General features: G+C 46.5%; 1 protein-coding gene across 1 annotated transcript in view; it reads left to right on the top strand.

Moving 5' to 3' along the window:
* Positions 1 to 21,893, top strand: part of LOC130386600 (beta-1,3-glucosyltransferase-like) — a 30,851-nt gene that overhangs the window by 5,073 nt on the left and 3,885 nt on the right. The window contains exons 5-12 of the mRNA XM_056595609.1: positions 673 to 749; positions 1,171 to 1,282; positions 1,705 to 1,841; positions 4,899 to 4,962; positions 7,127 to 7,243; positions 11,835 to 11,904; positions 13,275 to 13,388; positions 21,795 to 21,893. The exon at positions 21,795 to 21,893 is cut by the window's right edge and continues 1 nt beyond it. Of these exons, the coding sequence (XP_056451584.1) occupies positions 673 to 749; positions 1,171 to 1,282; positions 1,705 to 1,841; positions 4,899 to 4,962; positions 7,127 to 7,243; positions 11,835 to 11,904; positions 13,275 to 13,388; positions 21,795 to 21,893 (790 nt within the window). The remainder of the gene's footprint in view (positions 1 to 672; positions 750 to 1,170; positions 1,283 to 1,704; positions 1,842 to 4,898; positions 4,963 to 7,126; positions 7,244 to 11,834; positions 11,905 to 13,274; positions 13,389 to 21,794) is intronic.

Below are 21,893 nucleotides of genomic sequence, written 5' to 3'. Positions count from 1 at the left end.
AACTTCACACGCCTGAAAGTTTATCGTCCGAATCGCTTCGGCTTGCTTCCCCTTTGATCACAGGGAAGCACAACTTCAATCAAACTAGGGATCAATAATCAATGTGTCACCAGGAACAGAGTCTTCGCACAGTGTTAGTGTAAAACATTAATGACACACACACACGCACACAAATACAATTGTGTGAAAACACAAAACAAGCGCATGCACACACATTCAAACGCGCACACACACACACACACACACACACACACACACACACACACACACACACACACACACACACACACACACACACACACACACACAGTGCACAAAACAAACAATGGTCTTCAGCTGAACAGTCTTTTTCTCTGTAATTCGCCATGGATTAAACAAAACTAGGCCAAAGCAGTCAATACATAACAATAAAGCCAGCTCAGAGCTCCCTTCCCATCATGGTGTATGTTTTTTGGCTGTACTGCCTGTATTTCCTCCGGTTTAAACCTGAGGTACACGAGCTGGGGATTGAACTAGCAACCTTTCGGTTGCAAGACAACTGCTCTACCTCCTGAGCTTAGCCGACCCCCCCATATATATATGCATTGGACAGCGTTGACCCTCTTCCCATTGTCCCCCTGCTGGCCTGCTCTGTGGTGGAGGCTAACGCGCGGCCTTGTGTCGTGTGTCTAGGGGGCTCCCGTGGTCCTCCTGCTCCACGAGCTCTCCCAGAACGACGGGGACTGGAGCGTTCTCCCGGCACTGCCTCAGTGAGTGACACACACACACCGCCCCCCCCAAGACACAGAACTGAGCCCCAGCTAGTCGTCGAACCAGGGAGGAGGAGGTATCGGGGACTGAGGTTCACGCCGTTCGCTTGATTTGAATTGCTTTGAATTAGTGCTAAGTAACACCAGCAGGACCGAATCGTAATGAGGCGACGCCACAGGGCTGGGAGTGTGGTGTGTATGTACAGCAGGGTTTGTTAAAAGACCCAGTGCTGTTATACTCTTTATCAGCGCTCATGGAATCCTCTTGTCCAATCAAATGACCCGGTCTGGACTAATGGTTGTATAACGAGCGATAACACATTACCTGGGTGTCACCAGGCTCGTGTTCGTCTTGAGTATTGAATCACAAACTATTAGTAGACTCTCATTTTTCATTGGTTGTCCATCCGTCTTCACCCAGCCTCTCAGTGTCCTTCAGCCAATCAGCAGCCTGGTTTCTGTTTGTGGAGGAGGAGACCAGAATCACGCTGACGTCTCTGCTGCACGTCCTCAACAGACACGACGCCCGACAGGTGAGACGCACGTCAGACTAACTAGCATGCCACCGGGCTAACTAAGGCTAACCGACCCATCAACCGACTGAAAACACAAGATTAAAAAAACAATGCCCCTGAAAGATTCAACTCAAATTATACGATATCATATTTATATCAGCCTTGCTTAATTTGAACCAATCAGAACTGTCTGTTACATAATAGTGAATATTGATCGACCCTAATTGGCCTTCATCCCAGCGGTGTGGGCGGGGCCAACACAGGTGTAGCTCATGACGTTAATTAGAGACACTGGCCGACAGACCCTGCAGCCAATCAGCTTGATGAGCTGCACCTGTTCCCGCCCCTCCCGGCCCACCCTGGGGGTGAAGGCCTGTAAGCGCACGCGGAGCACGCCCACTGTTCCCCCTCATAGTGATCCCTGTACTCCCTGCCCTCAGGAATGGTTCCTGGGCAAGCGTCTCCACGACAACAAGGCCACCATCATCCACCACTACGCCTTCTCCGAGGACCCCCCGTCCTTCGGCTACCCCGACCCTGCGGCCGGCTGGGTGCTGAGCACCCCGCTGCTCCACAGGTGAGCGAGGCCGCCTTAATGCACGGGCTTACCTGGGCTGAAGCCCCAGGGATCTACGACCATCAGGGGGCCAATCATGAGCTGCAGGAAATGTTTTTTTTTTTTTTTTTTTTTTTTATACTGGCTCATGAAAGGAAAGATCAGGGGCCTATCAGGAGCCAAGACAAAAAGGGGGCCACTAGTGGTAGGTGGGCCCAGTGGCCACTTCACACCACAGCCACAGTGTCAAGTGTCAGCCGCCCCCCCCTTCTTTGTAAGATCCTCTCTCAGGGGGACTACGAAACCTCTCAGCCCCAGGGCCCAATGGCAGGTTAATGCAGGCCTGTTTCCGGGCAACCCCTTACCCGTGTTTTCACAACCTTGTATCCGGGAAAGTGCCCCTAGAACGGTCGACAGCCAGTCAAACCCCGCACGTCACTACCAGTGAACTCGTACCAGATCGACGTACTCCCAGTTACAGCTCGTAACTTACGGGCTAGAAAGTGTCCCTGCAGTGCAGCATTCTGCCCCCCTCTCCACCAACGCAGACCCGGTCCCGGGCTGGTGCTTGTGCTGGTTCTACACGCCAACCCCCCCCCAAGAACCAGCTTGATTTCCCCCGAGCTTTAGGGGCTAGAGTAGGGGCAACCTCAATGCGTCAGAGCGTACGACCCCGTTGTCCTAGCGACGTGTCAGGACGTTAAAATGAACGCGTTAAAAGGACACTTCCATACTTAATGTGTAAAAGCCAAGAACCAGTTCGAGGTCAGCACTGGCTTTTCCACCAGCACTGGAACCACGTTGGTGGAAAAGGTTGAACGAGTGGATTCAAAGGACACGGGGAGGAAACGCTAAACACATTGTGACCGAGCCAGCGGGCGTTTGTGTATTCCTGAAGTCTGTCACTCACTGGCTGATTTAGCCAGGCGGAAAATAACATGGCGTGTCCAATTCAGTACTCCTTTTCCACCGACAGTACCAGCTCAACTCGCTAGGACCTAGCGTGGCACGACTTGGTTTGGTTCCAGGCACGTCGTGTTTCCATCTAGAAAGTACCTCTTCGACGTGGGCGGGTCGTCATTCGCATGTGCGAAACCGCGACGCATAAACAGGCAGGGTTAACGCACTGGAGTGTCTCCGCCTCTGTCACGGTCCACGGCGTGTTCTTGTGCCATGTTCAATAATCAATCACTATTGTTGACTGCACGCTGATGCTAGTATTTAAAGATGCCAGGCGAGGGGTGACAGGCTCGGACGTCTGACTCATCATTATTCGTCCAGTGGCGTCTCTCTGGCCAATCAGCGGCCAGCAGCCTGTTTTACGTCACACAAAAGTATTGGATAAGCTCTCTTGGAACCGCGACGGAGGTGAGATTAAAAAAGTACCAGGTACCTCATTTTGGCGATCGAATCGCAAAAAAAGGCGGGGCGAGTTGATGCGAGTTGAGCTGGCACTGTCGGTTGAAAAGGTGCAATTGTGTGCGTGAGGCACAGTTTTAAATTCAAAGGTCAAAGATAAACCAAAGGTTTGGAAGCCTGATGTGTGATGGGGCGTTAGACTGTAGACGTTGAGATTAGATGTTTCTTTTAGACATAAATGTGAATGGAGTGTCAGGCCCCTTTTGATTTGGCCTTTTAAAATGTTACCTATAAAGAAGGAGATTATTCATTTTATGGAAATACTTTGAAGTACGCAAGAAGACTGCTATGGGAGGCCCTGTTATATCCAATCACTCATACTTTGGATTCAACTTTCCCTGCTGACATTACTAATGTCTGCTCCTTAAGAGTTGTGATATTTTTAACCAAGGATAATTACATGCCAACTTCAAAATGCCTCCCTTAGCCAAAACCCTTGGCTAAGGAAGCTCTTGCAAATATGCAATAATCTTATCCTAGACGAAAATTTGACTTTCAACAGATCTAATCAGGTTTTTTCATTTCTGCCAGTGCTATGACAGCGAACAGAAGTGTGTTTCACTTCATTGATCTTCAAAAAGCAACTGATGCTGCAGATCCCAGCCTGCTCATGGACAGACTGCACACGTTTGGTCAGGACATAAAAAGCTAGTTTCTGTTTTATCGAGACTCTATCTTACTGGTAGAATAACAACTGGTAGAAATGTTATGATATTTTCTAGATGCAACAGCCACATTTTTGATGATGAGCGTTACCTAATTTTAACGTTTGAAACTGATCATTTAAGCACTTATTAAATCTGTAAGGGACACGGCTTGAGGACAGGGCCAAGCAGAGAGGACGGAACACCTTGTGCTTCACCTGCAGGTCATCGATACGTATACATCTCCCCCTATCTCTTCATTCCCTCCTTATAGCTGGGACAGCTCACTGCCGGCAAGGGCTCCAGGTTATATATATATATTTCCTGGGGGAGTATCCTAAGCTGGGGGGGTTCTGCCCTTTCATTTGAAGATCCCCGTGTTTGGAATACCATCCAAAGCCTTCTGTAACTGGATCTTGTAGTTTCCCTTATTCAAGGATTTTAAAGTGTGAATTATTGACATAATTGAGGCTTGCTGTGCGGGGTGTTTTTGAGCTGAAGATTGCCTTATTTATGAATCATTGTTCCGTGTTGACTATCCATTTATCTGTTCATGTCAATTTATTTGTATTCATATTTTTGTTACCGTTGTATTTTACCTTGCACTATAATCGGGGCACACTTGAAAGTGAGAATATCCTTTAAACGTGACCCTGAATAAAAATGGGTTTTGAGTGATGAATGGATTTTATTTGATCGTTTTGCCTTCAGCCTCGTCTACCATTCCTTCTTTCTGAAAGAGCACATTTCGTTTGCTCCTTGAAACAGTGTGCTTGTTTACGCTTTTTGCACAAAGCTCGAGGAGATGTCTACGGACGTTTGCTCAATGAATCTCTCCTGTGTGAATGGGCTTAGCCTTCTGTCAGACCAGAGCACTATTGGTTAACGAATGTAACCTGATCTACTTTGACCAAAGAACATCCGAGCCAGACATGCAGCACTCTTTGGAAGGAGCATGTTCATCATTCTTCTATTGACTGCCTTTTGTTTTATTATATTTCTGTGTTTTTTTCAGACTTGCTGAAAGGATTCAATATTCCCCTCTGAAGTCTGACTTTACTATAGACCTGAAACATGAGGTACTGTGTGTGTGTGTGTGTGTGTGTGTGTGTGTGTGTGTGTGTGTGTGTGTGTGTGTGTGTGTGTGTGTGTGTGTGTGTGTGTGTGTGTGTGTGTGTGTGTGTGTGTGTGTGTGTGTGTGTGTGTGTGTGTATATCTGTCTGTGTGGCTCTATGAATGTGTGTGTGTGTGTGTGTGTGTGTGTGTGTGTGTATGTGTGTGTGTGTGTCTGTATGTGTGTTTACCTGTCTCTGTGGGTCTCTATGAATGTGTGTGCGCATGTGTGTGTGCATGCGTCATTTGTGTGTGTGGTGGAACATCTTTCAATCATCTTCCCTGTCTGAATAGCATTCGGCTAATAGCGTGGCACAGCCCCTGCTCCGAGACCACAGAGCCCGGGGAAACATCCTCAGATTCTCCCATTAGCCTCTCCTCCCCGCCGTAGTTCATGTCACGATGAGTTATGTACAAACTCATCTCCACATCCTCAACCACATTGATTTGGTCTGTGTGTGTGTGTGTGTGTGTGTGTGTGTGTGTGTGTGTGTGTGTGTGTGTGTGTGTGTGTGTGTGTGTGTGTGTGTGTGTGTGTGTGTGTGTGTGTGTGTGTGTGTGTGTGTGTGTTGAAAGCAAATCTTGACATCTGAAGTCTAAATTCATAATTCAATTCATGTTTTACCCCGATTCCCTCGATTTCCCAGAGTTAAGCCTCGTTAGAATCTAATCATCTAATCCGAGTTTCCATTTACCCAAATATACGTCTCAACAGAAATGCTTCTCCTCATGCCTTTGAATACCAGCTAGACAGCACACTCCGTGCCAACAAGACCCAAACGATATTGCATATGGGAGCTGTGCTTATTGGAGCACGCCCAGAGGGCGGGACATATCGTGATTCGTTCAGATCAGTCGCCAAAGCAGAGTGGCAGTGTGAAGAGGGAGGCGGATTTGAAAGGGCTAATTTTAAAGGATTTCAACAGTTTCTGGCCAGGAGTGGACCACAACACAGCTAATTAAACCTTATTTATTTACAACACTTGGAAAGAAGAGTGTTTTGTAGTTACTTTGAAGTCCATTTTACACTTTGAAGTAAAGTTGGTGGCATGATTTGATCCATGATACGTCCCCCCCCCTGAGGGCCTTGTTTCAAAGAACCAAAACCAAAACAACTTCAAATCCCATATGGGGGTCGCATCAGAGAATGAAAACTGAAGCAGACAATAAAAGAGTGCGTCAGAGGATATATTAAACACGGTTATTTCTGTCATGTGCTCAATCCCTTCATAAAAAGAGTCTATTCCTCTGCATCAGGGTGGCCTCATGAAGACTCTGAGTCGTTCTGCAGAGCAGCTCTGATCAGAACGCCCACTGCAGAGGACAGGCTGTGGTTATGAATGTGCTCTGCTGGATTTAGAGGGGACTTAAAATGGGTCTGTAACTGTATGGGTAGGATTAAATTGTCATTGGCGTTTAACTCAAAGGTGTGTGTCGGTGTGTGTTGGTGTGTGTGTGTCTGAAGTGCAGGCTTGTGTTTGTAGGGTTGCACATGTTGCATGAATCCCTGTCCTTTCTTTGGTCTGGTCGTTTTGGTGTTAACGTTATTATTATTACTCATATTCCCCTCCTTTTGTTCCTTGTGCTTCACCTGTAGTTGGCTCATCAATTGTGGGTTCAACACATTTCAACTCTGATTGTTTACTGCCTTGTGTATTTATCTTTGAAAAGCTGATTTTTGTACAATGCAATTTTGTTAGCATTTCTTTAATTTCTAATATAAATCATTAATGTTACCCCCGTGCCTTAGGCTTTTACACGCAAATACTTTCTCACTTCATTTATGTTGTGAGTTTTTCATCAAAGTAGGAGAGAAGAGGCAGCATAAATTACACATTCATGCTGTTCAGCCTCGAGTTCCAACGCACAAATCCTTCTAAACTCATTTCATTCAAGTCCGTTCAAACAAATTCAATTCAATGCGGTGCAACTCGACTCAATCCGATTTGTACCGAGCACTTCAATCACAACCTTTTGCAGTGCAATGCGTGCTACATCGTAAAACATTGTGTATGTGCATTGTGCATGTAAAACATTATAACACAGCTTAGATCCTGGTCGTAGACAGCAGATCATGTTACCGCGTACCAGTAGATCACATCAGCGCGTTCGTACCCTTGCTCTCCGCAGATCGCGCTGTACATCTGGGACGAGGGACGGGGGCCGGAGCTCCAGGACGTGCCAGAGTTCTGCTCCAGACCCGGGGCCCACTGTGCCACGGCCATCACGGCGCCCCTCCCAGACTGCGTAGGTCCACATGTTACCACTGCACTGCTATAACGTCCTTCTCTATGTGGATCTGCGTGTTATCGTCTCCATGTTGGTGACGTCGTTCTGTGTGTTTCTTTGTCCTCGCCGCAACTGTTTTTAACAACTCTGTGTCCTTTTACGAACCCAAAACGGCATGTCCTGTTCTGCGTTTGCGTTGATGTATTTTAGGGAAGCCTTATTTGCACCTTGGCTAGGGACAGCAGATGAAAGACCTGTTGTATTTGTGCACCACGTGTATTTATTATTTTGCACGGTCCTCGCTCTCAACTGAACTAAACCAACTGTGGACGTCCCTGTAGGGGCCCTCAAATGTTGTGGCCCCAAGGCATGTCTGGGCCCTGATAAAAAGTATCACACTACGATATGGTTTAGTGTGAGTGATGCTTTGTATAGTCATTATTTTTTATTATAGGCTGGGCCTGTGCAAATATTACCCAAATTACTAAAGTATGGCTAGGAGAGAAAGTTTTGAGATGTGTGTTTGTGGCTGGTGTGTGTGTCTGTGTGTATGTGTGTTTTTGTGTCTGGGGTCGTTTTAGCTCTGGAGGTTGAGCGGGTGGCTCCTTCAAGTTGAGTGTCGAGGTGTCCCTGAGCATAAAGCCTCACCCGAACTGAATCCGACGAGCTGGCCGGTATGTTTTTATGAACAGTTCTAAGCCGCTTTGAATAGAAGTGTCTTCTAAATGTAAATTATGTGTTTGGTATTTATGTCTACGAGTGTGAGAAGAAAGTAAAAGCGAGAGAGTGTGATGGATCGTGTGATTGGTTGTGTGTGTGTGTGTGTGTGTGTGTGTGTGTGTGTGTGTGTGTGTGTGTGTGTGTGTGTGTGTGTGTATCCTTCCCCCCCTGTGATTCGTTGACATGGCATCAACAGCACCTGCGTGAAGCCGACCCGTAGCTTTACCGCACCTAAAAAACCAACCACACCAAACAACTGAAGAGACAGCTGATACATATTCAGTTTCAAGTCAAAACATCCTCAATCAAAAAACGAATGAATTATTCATTTTGCGAACACGGCCCAAAAACGCGGCGCGCAGAGAAAAAGGAAATACGATCCGACTGAACAGTTTTCAGAAGGGTTTCCTGTCGGCGGCGGTGGGGGTGGGTGTCAGCGCCGGTAACCACCGCGGGAAGGCGGGAAACACGGCGGAATGGAACAGTCCGTCCTCACCCCCAAAATGATTGTTCTATGGGAACGAGGAGTGTCTGGCCCTCACACCTCACTCCCTCCCCGGCTGGTTCAGCCTGTTCCGGGTCCTCGCAAGTGATATCACAGCTGAGAGGGGAGGGACACCACCTGGAATCAAACTGGCTGTAACCAGGCTGTAACCAGGCTGTAACCAGGCTGTTAAAGGCTGTTACCTGGCCATAACCAGGTTATTACCAGGCTGTCACCAGGGCTGTTACCAGGGCTGTTACCAGGGCTGTAACCAGGCTGTAACCAGGCTGTTACCAGGCTGTTAAAGGCTGTTACCTGGCCATAACCAGGTTGTTACCAGGCTGTCACCAGGCTTTCACCAAACTCTTACTAGGAAGCTGAGAGGGCTCTAACCAGGACTGTAACCAGGCTGTAAGCAGGCTGCAAGCAGGCTTTGACCAATCTACTTACTAGGACGTTGAGACAGCTGTCGCCAGGCTGTCACCAGACGCAGACGTAGCTCGAAGAAAAACCGACGGAAGGAGAGGTAGTCAAAACAGAACCAACGTGTTGTGGTCCAGGATGACGACAAACGAGTTGCTCCAGTCCGCGACCAGGAACGACGCCCTGGGGGCGCCGCGGCCGGCGTTCCACCGCTGCGGACCCCCGGAACACAGCGTGAGGCCCCTTCACCGGACTGTGGGAAAAACAAAGTGAGGAACGGCGTGGCCGCGCCAAGTGGTGCTGTGGCTGACATTTACCAGGACGCACATGGCGCCCAACGGACCCACACTGGGCTTATAGGCTTGGCCCTGAAGGTGTGGCAATGGGATACACACATGGAGGCAGGGCGTGGGGGGCGGGGTGAGACCAGAGACTGGGTAGTGTTTTGGGGCAGCCAAATCACCGGGGGTCTGGTAAATGTTCAGGGCTCCTGGTGGTTAACCTGGGTTTCTATCCGGTTGATTTCCATTAGTTGGAAACAGATTAAAAAAGGCTCAAATGGATCAAATGTCCTGGAAAAAGCGAGGATATAGATCATGGATTTATTGGATTTATTTCGTGTTGTTCTCGATTTGATGGCAAAGCTGGGGATTCTGGGATATTGTTGGCGTTGACTGCTTGTACCTTAAGGGCGATTACGCGCTTTGTTTTTTGGCTGGTTTGTGGATGCCAGGCATCGTGCTCATTCAAAAAGAGATTAGTCAGGCGCCCTGTGACCAGTACGTCCACTGGAACACGAACCTCCCTGAGCAAGGAGAGGTGATGGAAAATGTTCAGGAGAATCACAAAGTCACACAATGTAACGTTTCGACAATGAGCCACGAGCTGATCTAGGTGGTTGGGAGAGGTGAGAGTGGAGGAGAATTAACGACTCTGGAAGGCCATTCGAATCCCATCTCCATGTGAAATGTGAAAATATGCGGGAGGCTGGGGGGAATTCATAATCAGGACAACAGCCCTTTCGGATGTTGAGAAGCGAGTGCATTTGATTAGTGTCAGGGCCTCGTGTATATATATGCTCTCTCGGGTTTGCAACCGTTTCTTTTTTTTGGCATTTTTATGGTAATAGAGCAATTACATAAAAAAGTTTGGTAAACATTTTGATGTGCGAAGGGTGTTTTTTTTGTGAAGTCAGTGTCTGCTACCGTGAAGGTCTATTTCTGTGCTGACTATTTGTATGCGAATTGGTTGAAAAAGAGCCCAAAAACGTTCTAAATCTCTTGGTAGACCTTTCTGCAATAGTTTAAGTATAAGTTTATGAATGCAATTAAAATTATAACCGAAAAAAATGTGAAGAACACACTAATGGAAGATCTATAAATATGACAAATAATTATGAAGGAATGATGTTGATGTTCCCCTTAATGCCATACTGTGCCTCGCCTTTCAGGTGACTGCAGAGCAATAGCCGAATGTCATGTTCAGCATGTTCATTACTGTCTAATCGGGATTAAATCTCTCAAACTAAGGATCAACAGTACAAGGCATTATCCCATTGAGCCACTGACATACCTGAAATTTAGCCTCATTCACATGGTGAAGACGTCTATCGATAAGCACACAACATCCAGAAAACTCCAAGCAAATAAACAAGAGAATTAAGATCGGAAAATGTGCAATATTAATTGTATCCATCTAATGATAGCCGTATGGTAGTTAATACAATAACAAAATGGTAATATAGGCAAAATGGGTTGAGACTGTGGACGTTTGGCTTTTCTATGAAATTCTGGGAAAAGTAAACATTTTTAGAGTACATGACCAGGGTGAAAAAGATGCATCTGATTTTAGAGATGAATACGATGAAAGAATTTTGAGACGGGTCAATCTGGTTAGAAATAAGGCTAGTTCATTTTTTTTTTTTAAATAGCGCCACCTTTGGGAGCAGTACCACAATTTGGGTTTATGGGTAGTGGGGGGTATTGGTATCCACCTAATAATAGTGGTATTTTTTTTTTATACAAAAACAAAATGGTCATATAAAAAATGGGCTAACTGCTCCAACTTTATTGGCCAATATTTCTCAAATGGAACTAAATAAAACAAATTCTGTTCGATGATTTCTGTGAGGCTTGGCCTAAAGTGGTGATTTTGGTAAATTTTTCATCTGAATCTGGTGCGGAGAAATAAGCCTAATTCATGAATTCCGGGGGAATATGATGTAAACCCCAAAGTAATGGCAACCTCAAAGCAAAGGAAATGCAGCTTAAACCGAGACTGGGACTACGACGTGAAGTGACATTTAAGTCTGAAAGATTTTTGAAGACTACATCTCAGCATCGGTAATGTGTCCCACATCGTCCAAGAGAAACCTGCTCTTTGTCCCAGGTCTGGTTTGTCCGGATCATGTCTCCTTAATTGCCACAGCGTGTAAATCATGGTCTGGATCCATGTCGGCATGCAGCCCCTGGAACAAAAAAGCCCATAACTTCATATTAAAGTAGTCTGCTTGTCAGCAGACTCAAGTCATCCTCCATCCGATGGAGCAACAGCCCAACCTCGAACGCTGCAGTCGTTTCAAGGTCCATGTTTGAAGTTGGGTCAAATGTCATTACGCAGCGATTGTAAAACCTGAGGGCTTCCTTGCTGGAGAATTTAAGGCGCGGTGATGTGGCTTTTAAGTGTGCTGTGATTTGGTTTTTATGGACTAAAAGATGTAAGATTGATGAACAAGAAATTAACAGTGTCTGGTCCATGTCTTAAGTGCTCAAGGGCCGGAACAGTAATTCAACCTGAGATATTCTTGAGTTTTATTATTGCTCCATAAATCCCGCAAGCCGGCGTGTTGTGGGATCCAACTCCTTGTCAGGTCAGTTCCGTAGCCCCTGCTGGGAGATGTGATGTGTGTGTGTGTGTGTCTGTATCTTGTGTATATCTTTATATCCTGTAATTCATGGTTGTCATTTCCTGTTCCTCTTTTAGGGTGATCCCGTGAAGAAAGAAGACGTTTTTGTTGCCGTGAAAACTTGTGAAAAGTTCCACTCCGACCGAGGTGTGTGTGTGTGTGTGTGTGTGTGTGTGTGTGTGTGTGTGTGTGTGTGTGTGTGTGTGTGTGTGTGTGTGTGTGTGTGTGTGTGTGTGTGTGTGTGTGTGTGTGTGTGTGTGTGTGTGTTTTGTGTGTGTTAAAATTGCCCACCTCCCACCTTAACACGGCACGCCATGTGTTGAATCGCTGCATTTTACCCAAAATTGAACTCTACTTTGCATGATTGGCGAAACCTCGCGTAGGCACCGAGATTCCCATCAAAGCAACATCACAGCCACTCTGCTGAAATTGAAGCATTTCCATAATAATCCCCTGCCCGTATTCAGTTTGGAAGAGGGTCAGAACGCGCCAGCATGTCACGAGGCGGGGTGACCTGTGTGGCGCGTTGAGGTGTGTGGCCTCACAACGCGAGCACGAAGCTCTAAAGTATGAGCTTAAAAGCAAAATCACCCTCCCAGTGCTAGTCGTCCGCTACTGAGATTCTGCTCTCCACCAACGGATGAATTCAAAGCGGAATGGTGACGGTTCAAGTGGTAGACCGGTGTCCCTTCCCGGTGATTAATGCAATCTTCACATCACAGTGGGGCGGTGTCCACAGACGTTAACGGGGAGACCGTGAACATCACTAATCCTGATTCACCTGAGTCGCTTTTAGAGGGGAAGACATTTATGAACGCATTAACTGCATCAAGCTGTGAGATATGAATGTGATTAGTCCTGCTTGGGTTCATCCTAGGACTGTCAAATGTGGATAGGTGTGTGTGTGTGTGTGTGTGTGTGTGTGTGTGTGTGTGTGTGTGTGTGTGTGTGTGTGTGTGTGTGTGTGTGTGTGTGTGTGTGTGTGTGTGTGTGTGTGTGTGTGTGTGTGTGTGTGTGTCCAGACCTGGAAGCTCAAAGCAGTTGATCTATGCTTTTGAACCATGTTTTTGCCTTTTAATGGAGATGTTGATTCTCAGGTGAAATTGTGCCTTAGGGCTCTGCCTTCCTCCTGACTGACTACTGGTTTGATACCGCCATGGTTCAGTAATCACAGGAGGCTCTAGAGGGCCATTATGGTCTGTTTGAAGGGCCTGCCTCCATGGTTTTTTATTTTATATATCTGTGTACTTAATCTCACTACTTGGCGTCAGAAGTTGAATTAATATGCAGATCATAACCACTGGGATATTTGATAGTCCCACTTGCCCACTGTCTTTGATGCAACACACACACACGCAAGCACGCACGCGCGCACACAGACACTCACACACACACACACGCACACACACACACACACACACACACACACACACACACACACACACACACACACACACACACACACACACACACACACACGTGAGGTCATTAGTTTACCTGACTCCTCTGCTTCCCAGTGCCCGTCGTCAAGGCGACGTGGGAGAAGGATGCAGCGTTTCTGGAGTACTACAGTGATGTCACCGATCCCTCCATACCCACAATGCACCTGGGCGTGCCCAACACTGAGCGAGGTGAGGGCGTTCATCAGCGTAAAGAGTTATGAGACGTCTCTCACATGCACTGATTGACAGTATCACCGCAAGCCGATAGAAAAGACGTGTTTATGAAAAAAAGAATAATAATACCATTTATTTAACAACCTTTCAGGACACCCAAGGTCGCTTCACAGATGAAACAAATAGGAGAAAAAATATCAACAAAAAAAAGGAGATCCAATCCACTTTAAAAAGTTCCTTTTTAAAGTGGATTCACACTGAACGATTCACATTCACATATGTACGTCAATATGGTGGATGTAAAGGAGTTTGCTAAAAATATCTACTTTTGAAACCTAAATGTCTGAACTCCTGTGTTCCGGTGACTGTAACATTAATGGCCGCTGATGGTAGGCGTGATTTCGGACAGCCGAACACACTTATTGGTTTGTATGCTTTTCACAACAAGGCCCAGACAGCTGCTAATGTTCTCAATCCCGCTATGATTAAAACTAATTGGCAATTTGGTGATCATGAACACACCTCTCATTAGCTCTTGTTTGTTTCCTGGCTGCACCACCGTTCCATTCCCCGTGACATTTCCAGTTAATGTTGCCCCGTTCGTCTGCCATAGAGAGTCGGGGAGTGTGAAGTGTGTCTCTCTGTCACACGGTGCTCTCTCACCCCCCCTCTCCGTTCAGCGCCGTGTTCAGGTCTTTTGGTGACCACTGACTGTGTCTCCATAAAGACGCTGGTTCAGTCGAATCCCTGTGCCTCTCTCTGCTCTACGTCCCCACACCTGTGTGTGGTGCATTAGAGAGGGCTGTGGTTTCACCGTGTGACAGACAGAGGTTCGAGTGTCGTCAAATGGACACACGCATCACCGACCACCATAAACTCCACAGTTCAATAAACATATCTCTGGGAGAAGCACCCAATCAGGAATGGCCCCCGTTCACTCAATAATACAAAACGATGCTCAATTATCTGCCAAATTGGCTCGAAAATAGGTGTAATTTAACAGATATTGCACCGTTTACTCTTGTCACAGCAAAGTCAAGTGTGTGGGTGTGTTTGTGTATGTGAGTGAGTGTATTTGTATGTGCGTGTTTTTGAGAGAATATGTGGGTGTGAGTGGGTGTGTTTGTATGTGTGTCTGTGGGTGTGTGTGAGTGAGAGTGAAGGTCTTTCTTTGTGTTTGTGTGAGTGTGTGTATGTATTTGTATTAGGGCTGCTCGATTATGGGAAAAATCATAATCGGATTATTTTGGTCAATATTGAAATGACGATTATTCAAAACAATTATTTTGATGTTTCATGTTGTATTTATTCAGCATGTCTCTCCCAAAAAAAACGTTGCAACTGAGAACGAAATTTTGCCTTAAGAAAATACACAAATTGGTCAAAAAGAAAATGTTGCAATCTAAAATAATAGACAGATATGTATCCAGCTGTTCTGCCCTTTCTATAAAACATTGATTATGTTCATTTTGTGATCGTTCGCGATCAAAATTCGATTAATCGCCCAGCCCTAATTTGTGTGTGTGTGTGTGTGTGTGTGTGTGTGTGTGTGTGTGTTTGCGTGCTAACCTGTGTGTGTGTGTTAGAGTCTACATCCATCAGCACTGTGTTTATGCCACGTGTGTCTCCTAAATCATGTCTGTGTGGCGTGCACGAACATCGAGCACCTTCCCCTGCAACGAAGGTGTGTGCGTGCGTTTCTCTGCGTACAATCCAGACCGTGTAGCTCACACACCCACATATCAAATAAAGACAGCAGCAAGGGAGCAGCGGTGTTTGGAGATAACGAATGAGAAAGGACTCAGACAGAGGAAGCCCGTCGGACCAGAATGAAATCCTCCCGCTGCAACACAGAGATACAAACGGACACGACCAATCACAGCAGGCCGGGATGTTGCCAAGGACACAGCGCTGGTTCATCCTCAACCGCACTCTACACTCGGCTAATTTGCCCTGTACCGTCCCCAAGTACGATTGCCCCCCCCCCCACTGTGCCGCTGGCCTGTGCTCACACTTGGCATCTCAACTGGGCCTGAGTACGGTTGCCTCTTTTACATGCGTCATCCAATTCAGGTTGCGTGTATCCGTGCGTGTGCGCGTGTCATTAGCATTTTTACCGTGGCCTGAGCCCACCTCTCCGAAGTGTACTTTTAACCGTACCTGAGTACGGATCGTGTGCTCGCACTGGCCAAACGATCTAGACTTTAGGGGGCAAACGTGCTCGGGCACGGTACAGATGGCCTAGTGTGAGTGCGCCCTGACTGTCGAGGTGGATCTGTCTCCCCTCCCTCCCCCCCCCCCCCCCGATAACCGACAGGGTCTTGGCCTCCATCCCTGATGGCCTTCGTACAGAGGCCTCCATGTCCTCACTCTTTCCATGGCCCCGTTCTCGTTTCATCGCTCAGATTGTTGGGATGGGCCCCTACCCAGCTGGGCCCCGACACGGTGTCAGTACAGGGAGGTCACGATTGATATCTAAAGTCTGAGGGCAGACGCGGTCGAATCTGGCGCTCCATTTTGTTTTGCTACAAATTTGAAGAGATGATTAACGCGGCTGGGGGGGTGTGGCTACAGGGAATGTGTCTTGGATGGAAACGACCTGGCAGAACACGTGTATTATGGCTGAGGATCCACTGGGAGGAAATGGAAACATGACGTCAATCGTTGATAGCGCCGCCACGCCACCATTGATGAAGCGTATCCATGGCAATATCTCGGGCGTGAAAACAGAGTACACGCTGTACATTCTGGTGGCCTTATGGTCCGGGTCTGCGGGACGATGGTGAGGCTGATCTTACTGGAGGTCTGATTAAAATTTGGCTTCTGAAGCTCATGAACCAGACAGTCTCCTTTATTCACACTCATCAATGACCTTCATAAAGACCAGGGCTGGTTGGAAACAGTGGAAGGAAAAACACTGTAATGGCAAACGTAACAGACTACACAAAGGGACTCTATATTTGAAATTGTGCTATATTTACTGACAAAACAGGCCGATCGAATATTTAAAGATCGATTTTGTCTATTGAATGATATCACACTTCTCAGCCACCGCAGCGGAGATGAACAGCTGATAGGTGCAACTCTAGTTAAAGCGGAACGAGCTGCGTCAATTCAATTCGTGCTCATTATTTTATCACAACTTAACTCTGTTTTGGTCTACGGATGACTGTCAAATGTCAACATCTTAAAAACGTTTACACTCGCAACACATCTACAAATCTGTAAAATCGTTTAATAAGACCGACTATAGGCTATAGCGTTTACAAAAAACATTTGCCTATCTTGCAAAAATGAAACCTAGCTAGCGTTAGCCACGTCAGTGTGGATTAAAACAACAATGCTTCATGTTGGTGTTTGGTTATTAGTTTGATGAAAAAAACTAAACTTAATGAAACTAATAGATCGGTAAAGAAATGCAAGTCTCGTGCATTTATAATTGTATCGCATATGTTTTCAATAGTCACCTACCATAACCTCCAAGTGCAGCTGAACCGAACGTGTCACATAGCTTCGTGCAGTCCCATCCCTTTCGCACGTTGGCAATAGAATTTGCAACTCGCGCTTGCGCAGTGCAAAACGACATTTAATTTTTTTTTGCAATTTCCGGTGTGCTGGTGGATGTTTCTGTGGGTGGATGTCTGAAGCGGAAGTTCTGTGGGTGGATGTCTTGAGCGTGTGTGGATGTCTGCAGCAAGACCCCGCTCCATAATTCTCCATTTACTGAACCATTAGCAGTCCAACCCACTGGCCACAACGCCACTTTAATGTATTATTTTGAGGGCGGATCAGCATCAGATGAGCACTTGAGTGTCAGATAAGTGAGCACCAGCAGACAGGCGTTTTTACGAGGACTCAGCGATCGATTATTTCGCTGCGTCTCCGTGGCACTTTGAGCTGCTTTCTTGTACCGCAAAACTTCAGAAGGAGTGGATCTTGTTTTGGTTGGCCTATGCCGAAGAAGTCCTTTGCAGACAAACTTGGAGAAACCAGCCAGAGTTAGCTAAAATTTTTAAGTATCCAACCGACAAAGCCCCCCCCCCCGGCCAATTACAGGCTGTGACAGACACAGATTCAAGAATTGTATTTATTATTTTTGAGCCTACCCTAGCTTTAGGCGGTAGACAATCGCTTTAGACGAGGCTCTGGGTCTTTCGGAGTCACGGGACGATACTGGCCCAATCCCAATGTCCTGACTCATAGACTTTATTGCGCGTTGTCGCAAAATTATTAAGGCTTTAGGGCTATCCCAATGTCGAATTCCAAAGGGCGTGAGGGTTTGAGTCCACACTTACCGAGCCCTTTCCGTGAGTCTGCATCAGTGCAGACTACACCTAAGGTGAAGTCTGTAGCCGATTGTTTTCATTGCATTTACAACAAAAAATGTGGCATGTGTCAGCAACATCTTTGTCATTAAACGTTGTCAAGGTAACATGTGCTCTCGTAAAAGTGCTGTCCCAATCCCATATACCTATCTGAGCCCATGTGGTCTCACGCACTCGCTCACTTAGCACCTGAGATCAATTAAGTCTGTGAGTCCTTAGTCCTTAGTCCTCAGGGCTCACTTTGGGATTGGGCCTCTGAGGCTGTGTGCAAGACCGTCCTACAGAGCTGTCATCATACTGCTGCCGCGGCAGATCGTACTTGAGGTCTGATTAAAATGTGGCTTGTGAAGCTCACAGACTGAACAGAGTCTCCTTTATACCTCATTAACCGCATATAAAACAGACTCTGAAGGAAGTATTATGTCTTGTCGGAAGAATGGCAGAAGGACTGAGAAATGCAAAAAAGCGAAATTTCACGGAGGTTGAAGTGGAGACACTTGTGGGTGAGGTGGAGGCCCGAAAAGTAGTTTTGTTCGGCCGTCACAGGATTGGGATCACTAACAACAAAAAGCAGAGTGAGTAATAACATATTGCTGCAGCAGTAAACTCTGTCAGTGGCACAGAGCGCACAGTCCCAGAATTAAAAAAGAAGTGGTCCGACATAAAGGTACATATTTTTATGTACCAATAAATCGTTATGGTCCCTGAAGACCCTCTCCCTCCGAATCCTGCCATTTGCATGGTCCTCCAGCAGTGCTATGGTGCAGCATTACGCACGGGGCTCACCGCTGTATTTATAGGGTTACGGTAATAAGACTGACCGAGAACACCTTGGTTAATCAGTTTGTAATCACCCACGTGAAATGTTCTTGAACATAACCCCTTTTTAATGCCTGATTTGTCATGAAAGCATCAAGAGGAACGGACAATAATATAACAATTGTGATGAGGAGTATGTGGCTTGGTTTTCCACACTTGGGATTTAATTGACATTTGATTATGTGTTTACCGTGTCACATAAAAATATTATGTTATTGACACATGTTGGACAGATGCTTTATTCCATGCAGTCGCGCTGTCAGTGGACAGTATGGAGTGACGGGATTAAATAAAGAGAATTTTCATTTAGAATTTTCATATCGATTCTAAGGAGATGTTTCTGGAGTTATAACTGAGAAATAACGCAGTTCACTTAAATTATTCTGATTACATAGATTTAACGCATGATACGGGATGAAATTAAATATATGAAGGGCGATGATAAAACATAATCGTTCTTCTCTACAATTCTTCTGTCTGACTTCAGTTCCAACACCGTCTGTGTCGCCAATTCTCCTTTACCTCGAAACCATGCGTACGCATGGGTCAGAGTTTGCTTAGGGCTGCGCACATTCTCCCGTCAAGTTAGTTTTTTATAGATCACAACCTTGGCGTGGAAAGTCACGTACGGCACTTTGAGCCCCGTTTTGTGCGTACGCAACGGTTATAAATGAGACCCCAGTGCCGGTGGGAAACAGTGGAAGGAAAAACATGACAATGGCAAAAATGATTGACTGCACAAAGGGGCACTATATTTGAAGTAATAACAATTATGCTATATTTATTGAGCAATATTAATTTTATATCTTTTTTTAATGATTTACCTTTTTTTTTTGGAATGGAAAAACACTTGGCTGTAGCATTAGTGAACTTCTGGACCTGAGGATAGTATAGCTTAAAGAATGTACACATTTTTCGACCTGGCCAGAAAAAACTCTTGAGGGATGGATTCTGTTTGTTCAATGAACTATTATCCAATATTATTATACCTTACGTTTCCTAATACTCCATTTGCTGAACCATTAGCAGTCCAACCCACTGGCCACAACGCCACTTTTATGTATTATTTTGAGGCCGGATCAGCATCAGATGAGCACTTGAGTGTCAGATAAGTGAGCACCAGCAGACAGGCGTTTTTACGAGGACTCAGCGATCGATTAATTTGCTGCGTCTCCGTGGTACTTTGAGCTGCTTTCTTGTACCTCGAGAATTTGTTATTTCAGAAGGAGTGGATCTCGTTTTGGGTGGCTTAGACTGAAGTAGTCCTTTGCAGAAGAACTTGTTTCATACTGAAAGCGGTTTTGATTTGGTCATTGAACGTTGTCTATGTTAAAGAAGGTAGGGTAGGCGACTTGGAGAAACCCGGCAGAGTTAGATACATTTTTAACGGATCCAACCGACAAAGCCCCCCCCCCCCCCCCCCCCCCTTCAGCCACTCCCCCAAATACAGGCTGTGACAGACGCAGATTCAAGAATTGTATTTATTATTTTTGTAAGAGCGTTTGATTGTTTGATTTGCTGTCAAGATGCCGACAAAATCTCCACAAATCTTATATTAATTGCCTACCCTAGCTTTAAGACCATGTGTAAGATCATGGTAGATCAATCAACATCAATCCAGACTGCCATTCTTTTCATCTGCAGACATTCTGTGAGTAACAAAAGTTACTCAATTTTGGAGCAGAAATAGAAGTTCAGGACTTTTTACTTTTTTCATCCATCATTCTCTCTGTCTGTCTCTCTCTCTCTCTGTCTCTCTCTCCCCCTCTCTCTCCCCCTCTCTCTCTGTCTCTGTCTCTGTCTCTGTCTCTCTCTCTCTCTCCCCCCACTCTCTCTCCCCCTCTCTCTCCCCCTCTCTCTCTCTCTCTCTCTCTCTCTCTCTCTCTCTCTCTCTCTCTCTCTCTCTCTCTCTCTCTCTCTCTCTCTCTCTCTCTCTCTCTCTCTCTCTCTCTCTCTCTTGTTTCTCCCTCACTCTTTTATTTTCTCGAGCTGTCCTCTTGCCCCTCCTCTGTTAGTTCTGTTTGTTCTCTAGGGTTTCGATCTGTAGTCTGACAGACCATCCCTCTTCGTCTCTTCTCCTTTCTCCCCTCAAAACAGTCCAATTAACCCAAGCCCCCCCCCCCCCCCCCCGCACCAAGCATGCTGTGTATGTGTGTTTGTACGTGTTTGACTGTCTGTGCTCGTTTGTGTGTGTGAGTGTGTGTGAGCGTGAGCATGTTTGAGTGTGTGTATGCTCGCTTGTGTGTTTGTATGTGTGTGTGTGTGTGTGTGTGTGTGTGTGTGTGTGTGTGTGTGTGTGTGTGTGTGTGTGTGTGTGTGTGTGTGTGTGTGTGTGTGTGTGTGTGTGTGAATGCAAAGGGGAGTACACAAATATGTGCATGGGCAATGTAGCCGTGTGTGTGTGTGTGTGTGCGTGTGTGTGTGTGTGTGTGTGGGGGGGGATACACGCTGTATGTGTGTGGGTATGTGTGTGTGCGCGTATGTGTGTGGTGCAGTGAGCCTCATTTGAACCAGGAAGCGGCGCACTAACCAATCACTGCTCCCCTCAGTTCTGGCGTTCCTCATGGCGCGTGATCCAGACCCCTAACAGAAGCATCTGCCCTGACCGACACCGTGACGACGCCCTCCGAGCTAGCAGAGGCTTGCGGGCTCGTTGCCTCAGTTTACTCTGCCATGACTTGGACTACTCTTCTATTTATAGTTCAAACCGACGGTTGGGTGTTGCCTGGCTGATATCTTTACTTTTATCGACTACTTCCGTCTGCCCCCCGATTGAGCCTTGGGCCAGAGGAGAGTTCTCTGGTGAAATAAAGTTTGAGGTAAAAATAAAATAGCTCATCAAATTCGAATTTGGCTTGAGGTCTGTTGTTCCCTTCCTGCGGGATGCTCTTCAGACCCCTTAGTGTCTGACACCTGCCTGGACAAGTCCTCAACATCGCGACTGGATCGCGACAAACAATTGGGACACTCTTGGCAGCTAATGACTTTAAAGGAGGGTCCTTGGGCCTGGTGTGTGCGCAAGCAGAGCTCTCTGTTACTGCCGGAGGCGCGCCTCTGCGTGTGAATGCATCACACACAGTCCCTGTTCTCTGGTGCCCAATCAGAAATCCACTCTCTATACGTAGTACCCTTGGGAGTCAGACAATGCCCCCAAAATCCTGGCTCCCTGTGCCTTTGTAGTTAGTTGCTTTCACACACGCACGCGCACACACACACACACACGCACAGAAGTCATTACTTTGTGCTTCACACCTCTCTTCCTTCCTGTTGGATCCAGGACATTGTGGAAAGACCTTTGCCATTTTGAAGAGGTTCCTTAGTTCCGCTGTTCCGGACACTGATTGGCTCCTCATCGTCGACGACGACACCCTAATCA

The sequence above is a fragment of the Gadus chalcogrammus genome, chromosome 7 (genome assembly GCF_026213295.1).
Source record: "Gadus chalcogrammus isolate NIFS_2021 chromosome 7, NIFS_Gcha_1.0, whole genome shotgun sequence".
Taxonomy (NCBI): Eukaryota; Metazoa; Chordata; class Actinopteri; order Gadiformes; family Gadidae; genus Gadus; species Gadus chalcogrammus.
Note: the sequence above shows the minus strand (reverse complement) of the source record. Positions and strands in the feature narration are given on the sequence as shown.